Genomic DNA, 10,657 nt, shown 5'->3' on the forward strand with positions numbered 1-10,657 from the left:
ATTACTGATGCACTGGAAAATGATGTGGCTCGATTATAAGCATTTGCAACTCTTTGAAAACATCCGAACTTTGAATTTACGGCAGTAGATGAAAAGTCTTTGATAAACACTGAAGGTGTTAACATTTACTTTCTAATACCCAGTTAGATAACGTACAGCTCATAAGAGCATTAGGGTGCTTTAAAATGAAATCTGTAAAGGTAAAACCAGTAAAAATAAATAGGTCATTATTAATCTGCTGTTTGTGTTTTGAGCACTAACCTTGAACTACAGTTTTCAAACATGCTAATATTCCTAGATATTGAAATATTTGCCCTCTTGCTTATCATGCTCCGTAACTGAAGAGAGAGCAGATGCATCCTGACTATTAACAGTCATGACAAATTGCCTTACTAATGAATGTTACACACTGAAAGTGCCATAACTGATTAAACTACAATTTCCCACTACCAGATAGAGAGAGACTTGGGAACTCCAGCAGTGGACAACTCTGATGTTCTGCCAACAGGCCTTCAGGGCACAGTGTGGTATTTAGAAAAACACACTGTAAATTCCATATGAATATATTCTAAAAGACTATGTGTATACAACAGGTTTTAAAGAACATTAGACGAAACCGCTTAGGTTCATAGCCGATGAGCCGTGTAAAATGGATGTGTTTTAACAATTTTAGTATCATTACAAGGCTGCGTGGAGAATATTTCTGTTGGGCTCCTCTACCCCTCTCCCCACCTCCCCAAACATTGCTTGTGCTTTGCTTTCACATAAAATCTTTCTTTTGTCAGTCTCTTTGTCGGTGCAAAATTGGCAGCAGTTCAAATTCAAAGTACTCCTATTCATTTACTGACCATTAAACCAATGTCATTCTAGTTCACATCAGCCAGAGAGCTAAGCTCTAAAAAACATAAAAGGCTTGCTTCACCACTGGCGAATAATGTGTACATTTTTACAGAGCTTAAACCTTAATGCTTTGCCTGAAACTAACAATACAGTATATCTTATCATTCCTTTTTCACAAGCAGGCAGCTGCTGAAACGCTTGCCACTTCAAAATATCAATTGCTTGCCAGAGTTGTCCTCAACACACCCTGTCAAACTCATGTATATTGTGCAACGAAAATGGTGCAGGACTGAAAGCTAGAAATTGTGTCAAATTCCGCTGTAAGGGTATGATGTGCAAAGAACAACGTATGACAACCGTAGAGACTACAAACAATAGCAATGGAGCCAGACACTACATATATCACAACTGTGCCTGTACATATTTTATTGTATGTATTATATATTTAAAGCATGACAAATGTGTCATTGAAGCTATGTGCTACGCCAAATAGAAACCCATCAGCTAGTTAAGCTTTTTCATTTCTCTTGATGGAACTGTAGTGGTATTTTTCTGCCCTCTGAACATTTGTTTGTAAATCACACAGCACAAAAAAACACATCAGGTTTTCAAAATGAGTAACAGAAAACAAAAGGCAATACTACAAGATGAGAAAATGAGATTTTGTTCAATTAACACTTTTGCTTTTCTCTAAGGACACATAGCCAGGCTACCTTAAAGAATATCTGAGGCTATGCAAGACAAATACAATATCACTGCGTCCATAAATTACAGTATAGCTAATTTTAATGCAGATAAGTGCTGGCCTATTGATTTGCATGTTTCCCTGGCAAAATGGAAATCCCATGTGAATATGTTCTTTGTCTGTAGAAAATGCATTTTAAAAAACCTTTATGAATACAGCAATCTATGCTAAAAAGGAAAACTTAAGTCACTAGTATAAAATTACATATGAAACCTAGAGAAGTACTGCTCACACATACATACATGTATACACGCATCTCTGTGCGTGCATGTGGGCACGTGTGAATACGTGTTACACAATTACATAGTTTTTAGCACATAGTTACAATTTCGATACAGTGACTTAATGAAAATTCAGCCTCTAAATACAGGAAAAATAAGAAAATTGCCAAACTAAGTAACAAAGTACGTTAATCATAAAGTGACCATGGAATGCTAATCTTAAATTAAAGAAACAACACATAGTTGCAATGAAAAATAAATGTTTAGGAGGAAAGATGAGTGCAACAGCCCACAACAGCATGTAGGCTGCAAAACCTGAAGACACAGGATTCCACGAGGGTCATTAACTGATATAATCCTAACCAAAATGAATAGCTACGCCATTAAGGTGTTAATAAATATTTTGGAAAGAGAATAGGTGTTTTAGGTGCTCAGGGTTGCTGACCTTTGCCGTGTTTATTAGTGGGACAATGATGCATTATTAACACACAGCAGCTGTACCTGAACTGCTGCCATGAACATAATAGCCTTTTATAGCCATCAGGGGAGTGAGATAGGAGGCCTTTATTAACCACTAGACATGATTAGCACATTATGTGAACTTTAGTAGGCAAATTATCTCTTATTGAAATATAATGTTGGTTATAACTAATTGTAAACATGAATTTTAAAACTTCTCAATGCAAAACTAAGAGTTTTACTACCATTTAGCAAATTACTGGCTAGGGCACTAAAAAAATTATTCTTCTTTTCCTTTGTTCAACCTGCAAAAACAACTGTGCCTCACAAAAACTTATTTCACTATGACAAAACCACCAAAGGGAATGACTTCCACATCATGAATATTATTCTTCAGAACTGTAAAAAAACATAAACAGACATTTTCAACACAATTAAGAAAACTGCTAATGAAGAAAAAAAACTTGCCTTATATTTTCCTATGAAGATTACAAGCAGTTCTTAAAAAAGTCCATTTGCCAATACAGTTTCAAGAGTTAACTTGAAAAATAACACCATGATTTACTTCAAAAAGCTTAATTTTGGGTAAGATTATCCCATTAGCCTTCGCAACTGAACACAGCACTGAGAGTCCATTATGAGCAGTCTTTTATGCCCTAGCAGAAAGTCATTAACATAAAATAAATCATTAGCTTTGATATTAAGCCTCTACTATCTGCAGGTTTCTATGACTAATGTTCACAACTGTGTCTGCCAAATGATAAATGATACTTTTTTGAAAGGTTATCATCCCTTTTCACCACTATTTTTCCTTTTACTATTTATTATTAATTCGGGTTGATGCAAACACAATGATCACATAAGAAACAAATGTATTCTCTTACTCAGGAACACAAACCTACGCACTTTTGGCAGCTGCGACTAGAATATGACTTCGTAGCCAGCTACTTATAATACAGGATAGAAATGATGGATTCTCAGAGTAAGTTCACTTTCTTCAAAGTGAGCAATATATAATGAAGCAGAAACATACATGTGTATATACATACAGAGTAGCATTGACACAATAGGAATTTACACATAATCTTCTCACTCTACTGACAGGAACTGTCTGGATAAATCTTTTCCTTCACATCGCAGACTCCATACTTCCCTTACTGACCCACTTCCTTAAGTACAGGTTATCACTGTCTGATTTCAGAGTTCTGATTTCTTCTTGCATATAGAATAAGTAAGTGGAGTTCACTGCAGATTTCCTTAATATAACAAAAATATATACCAGCTACAGTAACTTCCATTCAACCTTTAAGACCATATAATCATCAATAACAATAGCAGGAGACAAAAGTACTACCACAGCAGCTCAATTTCCATGCTTAGCCAGCAGTACCTTTGAAAAAAAGCCACTCATGCCACTTCTGATTGGTAGAGAGCGATTAACAGTCAAGAATGTGAATGTTAAAACATTCTGACATTTCCACTAACCTGGATTTGTCAGTTGCTCATGTAATTCAAGTATGTTTTGCAACTTAGAAAGCAGTGTTTCTTGGGAGGTAACCATACTACGAGGGTCTATGGCAAATCAAATAGCAGCCCAGTGAGAAATATTAAATGAACAGTTCAGGAACAGTGTTAGCATATGAGCAATTGAAAGATAAGATATAAATATTAGTAGAACCATATGAAATTCAAATGCTAAAAATAAACTACTTACTGCAAATAGAAGAAGCAAAAGAAAACCACAGACATTACAAATGTCGGTTGCACCAAGATCTCTGCTGAAAAGCAATTTTAACTTTGAAGATCTAAGTCAAGAGCTAAACATTTTATTTGATGCCCTGACTGACTAACCTGAAACTGATCACAACCAATGAACATAAAATGCAGATATTCCAGGAGAAGGGGAGATGAGATCATTTTCTGTGCACTTGCTGCTGTGGAAGGGCAATGCTTGTTGCTGCTGCTAATGCTATGTAATCTGTGCCTAACCATAGAATAATGCAATGCTGCCATTTTCCAACTGAATGCAGTAGGGAAAAACGTTATGACCAATCTCATTCAGGTTGATATGAATTCCATGTCTGAAAGTATTTTGGAAGCACTGCTATAATTAACAGTCATTTGGCGCTTCTGCTATAAACCATGTTTTGGAGCAGTTTATAACTTGGCGTTTTTAATGAGAAATCATTCCTTGGGCAGCAAATCAGTACCTAGTTGCGTAACTAAAACAGTAGGATAGGATAGGACAGAATAGAATAGAATAGAATAGAATAGAATAGAATAGAATAGAATAGAATAGAATAGAATAGAATAGAATAGAATTATTTCAGTTGGGAGGGACCTACAATGATCATCTAGTTCAACTGCAACAATAAAACATTTAAATTTGGTTAGGCTACATTTAAAATAAGTATTTTAGTGTATGCAGCCCATGCTAGACATCCACAGAGCATGTGTCCACTTCAAAAAGATAAACAAAGCTGCCACTAATTGCCACCGCTGTCAGTTCCAGAAACCAAGGTCTGCATTGATCCAGGGACTACCCTCTCACCACAAGAAGTGGTGCTTTCAGGTCACTCTTCAGCTGTGCTGAGAGAGCAGTCAAAAGAAGCTTTTTACTTCCACCTTCTAAGTTTTGTTGTATCTGCCATCAATACAGGATTTAAATAGTCAAGAAGTTTGATCTAAATCCTACCATGATTAGGACATTTCTCTGCTTAATATAAAGTCATGCTTGAAACATAGTCCATTTTCGAATGCTTCGGTACGGTGTTAGCAAGACTAAAAAGTCCTGCTAAGATAGGAATCTGAGGACAGGAGGGTGCTCAGTTCTTCTGGTAAAATGTGATTGTCGCCAACAGGCACCGAATTCAACAGGAGCTGAGACCTCCCAGTCCTCCACAGTATCAGCTCCTTAAGTCCTTAAATGCAGCTCCAGCTGCTCTTTGGTTTAATGTAAACACCAAAGGTACTGCATGCACTGTAGTATTTAGCTAATTCAGCATTCTTAATAGTTTACAGTTTTCACTTTTTTTCTGAAGACCTCATGATAGGCTGGTTGAGGGTAATGCCCTAGAGATGAAACATGTCACTCTGGTAAGAAAATAAAACATAATTTCTCCCAAGGTACTGAAGTTTGGCAGAAATTAAAAAAAAAAAAAAAAAAAAAAAAGAATGACTGTGAATGCTTTGGTTTATAGAACATCTTTGAGACAGATTTCTCAAAATCACATACATAAATCATTTTTTGTATTACACTAAAACTGGGATCACTTCTTTTCTGAAACACTGGAATTTAAGCAGGCACACTTGAGGCTTGCCTATAACTCTCAAACTACATTCTAAGGTCTAGGAACCCAGGAAAGAAAAGTCCATTTCCCTTCTTCCTATGAGGTATTTTTTGAAATTAACTGAAACAACACTTGAAAATCAACAACACTAATGTAACTATTTAATCTTTTCTTTAAGAGGCACCAACAAATTTCAAGTATGATTCTAATGCAGTACTGGACAAGGCAGTTGTCTAAGGGAAAAAAAAAATGCCCAGAATAAGCAAATGGTGATCTATTAGATGAGCGTAATCTACAGTTCTGCCAAAACACTAACACAGCATTTGAGCTTTAGAGCTGTCCTTCACAGTGCTAGCCTTCCACAATTCTGTTTCTGAGTTTCAGATAGAGAGTGGATAGAAGCAAGCCACTGGAAATAACGTACACTTTGTAAACAGCCATGGAACATTTTACTTAGAGTAGTCTCTATGGTGGGGTTAAGCTTACACAATAAATTATTTTAAACACTGTATATAAATATATGCACTTTTGGTCCGTGGAATTCTGATTACAAGCGGGATTGTTACCTGCTTACAAAGCACTGTATTATATCTCCTTATCCTCTTCTACCCAACATCATGCCGCTGTTTTCATTTTAAAGGTTCTGCTTCCCTCTCTCTTTTTTCCTCTGTGTTCCTCTTTTCAAAAACAACTACAGTCTATCATTCTACCTCTGCTGTCTGGCTGTATTTTTCCACTGCACTGACAACTACCAGTGAATACAAGAGAGATGAGTTGTAGGCTCCTGTATTTTTGAACCAGGTAGCAAATCACAGGTGTATAATTCTGCAAGGCTAACCATTGGGAGCAGTAAAGACAATTATTTCCTCCCTACTGTTGGCAGGGGTCAGCGTCCCTGTCATCAGCTGTGTCAAACTGTAATTATATAACTGCACTTTATGTGAGCAGATATCTGAAAACACTGTAAAGTTGCAAGTATGAAAATATACCAATCCTTCTTACAGCACTGATCGAAAGGGTCTTTGGAGGTGACACTTCAATACAGAAAGCCACAAGGATGTTACTTACTGCTCTCTACATAAACATTTAAACTTATGATCTGACTTCTTCAAGCAGTTTGAAGTCCCTGACCCTATTCTTCTGTCAAACTAAGACACTCAGATTATCAAAGTTATTTCTTTTGTAGCATTAAACTCAATTAAGGAACATGATGTTTCTTAAAATAAACTTCAACTGAACAGACTACGCATATTAGCCTGTAAATGTCTGAAATGCAATTATGTTTCAAGTTTCAAGAGGCGGACAGTACAACCCCAACTCTAAATCTGTCTGTCCAGAGTAAGAGCTCCACTATGTTATTTCAAAGGCTGACCTATATACCGCAGCATAACGTTCATTCTGTCTGTTTGTATAAGAGATACCTCACACAGTTGTCATAACCAACATTGTTTGCATTGTTCTTTCACTTTTCTCTCTCTGTGGGTAATGCAAGAGAAAGAAGGAAAAGCCTGCATAACAATATATGCAGAGTATAATAAGCTTTCACAGCAGATAGAGAAATATTAAACTAAGATGCTTAGAATGCTATTTTAGGTTTATAAAATAAAGATCTAAGCAGTCTTCTGAAACAAAGCCTGCCAACTGAAAATTGTAAGATAAGGGGCAGCTGTTTGAATCTGCATTATTGCATTTTCCTTTGGCTACAGAGAAATGCCCTGTCAATACCTCCCGTGCCTGTGCCTGGGAACTCACTCATACGCTACGAACAATCATCTGATCAGGAAAAAAACTAGCACTAACAGAACAATTAGAAAACTTAAAAGCCTAAGTATTTGTGGAATATACTCTAAATTACCAGTGGCCCAAGCAGATTTAAAACGTAAAGAATCAAATTCTTCTATATTTGTCAAAAAGAAAAAAAAAAAAAACAACCCCCCAAACCCAGGTATGAAAACAAGGGCCAAATCCACTAGTAAGCATCCAAAGCAAGTTTTAACTAACTTTACAAGAAATAAGATCCAGTTCTGAATGAGTTTTGCAGGTAAAGACCTAATCAAGACCACCATTCCCACCCAGAACATGGATCCATCACACTCCAACCATCATCTCCTTTCCCAGGGAGAGATTGGGAGGAAACATTCAACCAAACTTACTGAACAAAAAATTCTGCAGGCCTCCTGCCCTTCAAACTCCCTAAATATACACAGCACGAAAATGAATGACAGAGCAATACTGTAACATGACGACATGTTTAGAACAAGTCAGATAAGTTTTCACAGCAATGTTAATCATGCTGGGCGAAGGGAGAGAGTGAAGGGGGTGAAAAATGAAATGTTCAGTAAATGTACGCCTCCAAGGGGCCCGGCAAACCTACTCTGGCCATTTAATGTAATCAATGGTCAGTGGCGAAGACATCTGAAAAAGACATTTGTCCTATACTCAGTATCTTCTAGTGAAACATTCCTACTAAGTCTTTTCCAAGCATAAAACATATGTCTTATGACTGTGCACTTTTAAGCACATTATCAGTTCAGGCAAAGTGAAATAGAAGAGTTGCAACTTGTCTACAGAATGAGTGTCTCATTTGCATTTAAAAAGAACAGTTTGCTCCCTCATACATGGCATGACTTAAAAGAAGCTTTAACCAGCTAGTAAAGAAATTCTGAAAACGACTTTCTAAATTAATTTATTCGATTTGCAGTGCAACCCACCAAAAATGATTTAAGGAACTTAATTGGAAAATGATTTAATATATTAAAGTAATTCCTGATTTTCCAAAGCATTTAACTTTTAAATTAAATCTGGTCCACTATCTCAAGAATGATGAGTGAAATGTGTATTCAAGTCATTACCTTCTTTTTGAAGCTTTAAATCACTGATAGGTTTAATAACGTTTGTCCAGTTTCATTGCCAAATAGGTCTTCAGACACTTTGGTACTTATGTCGTTAATATCAGCCCAAGCCTCTCACTTGGCAACACTTTATGGTTACAATTTACAAAAACAGACAATAGAGAAAATAACGGCAGAGCAAAGGTAGCAGTAGCCTCCTGATTACTCAGAGCACTTACAAAAAATTAATGCACACATACAGGCTCCTACACAACTGGACTCTTCCCGCTGAAAAAAAAGTTGACTCCTGGCACAAACTTCCGATCTATCGGGCAGGTTTGCCAGACGCTGCAAAATACAGTTACTCAAAACACCGCTAACAGTCATACCTCTGGGATCTCTCTTGAAATATCCTTAGGCATCCACCACAAAGGGCCAGATTTATCCCTGAATTCTATAACTCCATGGAGTATATGTGAAATGCAGCCAGGATGAATTTGGTCCTTTCTGTTGTGATTGGTAGATGAGACCATGTGGGAAATCTTCCCTGAAAACTGAGAGGGCTTCACCCCGGCGCTGCAGCCTCCCCCGCTCCGCGCACCGACACGCGCGATTTTGCCGTTTATCTCGGAATCGAGGCAGCTGCCCGGAATGAAAGAGACGGCTCTGAACATCTCTCTGACACGTGAGACCGCCGTGACAATAGCCCGAGCGCGGCGGAACCGGGATGGCCCCGGCGGGGGCTGCCCCTCCGCAGGGCCACCGGGCCACTGCGACCCGCGCCCCGCGCCCACCAGCCGCCACCCCCCCCCCCCCCGAACCAGCGGCCAGCCCGCCCCCCCCAAATAATAAAAAGCCACTCGCAGCAGCCTGCCACAGACTTCCACGGCAGGGTTCGAAACAAACGCCCTTGGGGCACGGCACAGGTTTAAACGCATCGTTCGGGAAACGCCGGCTCACAGCTTTTCTTCCCCACCCCACCCCCCACCCCCCCCGGGCGGGGGTGCTGCTGGAGAAGTGCTCTGGGTAGCACTTCCTGATTATTTCCTCGGGCCAGCGTTTTATTCATGTGCAAAGCCCATTCCGTAACAGCAGAGAAAGTGCAGCTCATGCATAAAGCACCAGCTGGCTCAGGCCACGGAGGCAAGTAACAATGCAGGCAACCCCAGCTCCCCCGCCCCCCTTCCTCGGCAGCAAAAGTAATGCAGAGTGCTCCGGGATCGCAGCACCAAACTCTGGCAACCGACCCCAGGATTTGGGCTTGTGCGAGCCTCCCCTCTCCAATTCCTCTTCCCCGGGTCTCGGGGCACCTCAAAACTTCGCTCTCCTCAGGCGCTGACCCTATTGGCAGCGGTTTAACCAAGTTACTGAGAAATTGGTAAGGCGGTTGCACAGCCGGGACAAAGTCGAGGCAATGTTCTGAACCGGCTTGTCACCCTTACTGTGCATATATAGAGAGGTGTGTATATGTGTGTATATATATATATATACACACAGAGTGGCGTATATATATACACACGTCACACACACACACACACACACACACACACACACGTCTCCCGGCACCGCCGAGTACCGCTTTGACACATGAACTGGAGGGTACGCGGCGGGGCAGAGAGTTTCTGCCGGTTTGTGGCGGGCGCGATCCCTCTCCTTCACAGGAGCCCTGCGAACTCAAGCCCTCTGCAACCAACATCCTTGCCCACGCCGCTTCTCCGAAAGGGAAAGATGTTATGGAAAATGCCTCCCCCACCCACCCCTACCCACCCACACCCCCCCCGTTCCAGCCGCCCGCCCCCAAAACTACTCCGGGGTTTTAATTTGGGGGTGCCTGCAGGGGGGACGGCGTGTGTCCCGGCGGCACCTCTGCCCGGCGGCCAGCACCGCGCACCCCAAGCACCCCCCCCCCCCCCCCAAAACCCGGCAAGTGCCGCTGCCCTCCGCCTCGCCCGCTGAACTTGGTGCGCGGATCGCCGGAGCGCAGCGCCCGCTCATGCAAACGCGCCGCCGCCGCCGCCGCACACATCGACAGCACAGATATAAACACCTCGGACGACACAAAACACGAAGTCACCTTGTTGCAATAGTAGGGGTCCAGGCAGGGGGAAGGTCCCAAACAAGGCGTATCAGGAGCGGCTGCAGGCTGAGGAGGTGGTGAATAAAATCTTACGTCCATTTCACTAAAACATCAAGCAAACTCCTTTCCTTCTCTCTCTCTTTTTTTTTTTTTCTTTTTTTGGTCGTTACTGTTGGTGCAAAAAGGGGTGTGTG

General features: G+C 40.5%; 1 protein-coding gene across 1 annotated transcript in view; it reads right to left on the minus strand.

Annotated features, from left to right (window-relative positions):
* TOX (thymocyte selection associated high mobility group box) overlaps positions 1-10,657 on the minus strand; it is a gene marked incomplete at its 3' end in the record, with an annotated part of 218,950 nt that extends 208,293 nt beyond the window's left edge. Inside the window, exon 1 of the mRNA XM_082499039.1 lies at positions 10,461-10,657. Coding sequence (XP_082355165.1) covers positions 10,461-10,562 — 102 coding nt within the window. The 5' untranslated portion in view covers positions 10,563-10,657. The remainder of the gene's footprint in view (positions 1-10,460) is intronic.

This window comes from Vanellus vanellus, assembly GCF_965231255.1.
Source record: "Vanellus vanellus genome assembly, chromosome: 2".
Classification (NCBI taxonomy): domain Eukaryota; kingdom Metazoa; phylum Chordata; class Aves; order Charadriiformes; family Charadriidae; genus Vanellus; species Vanellus vanellus.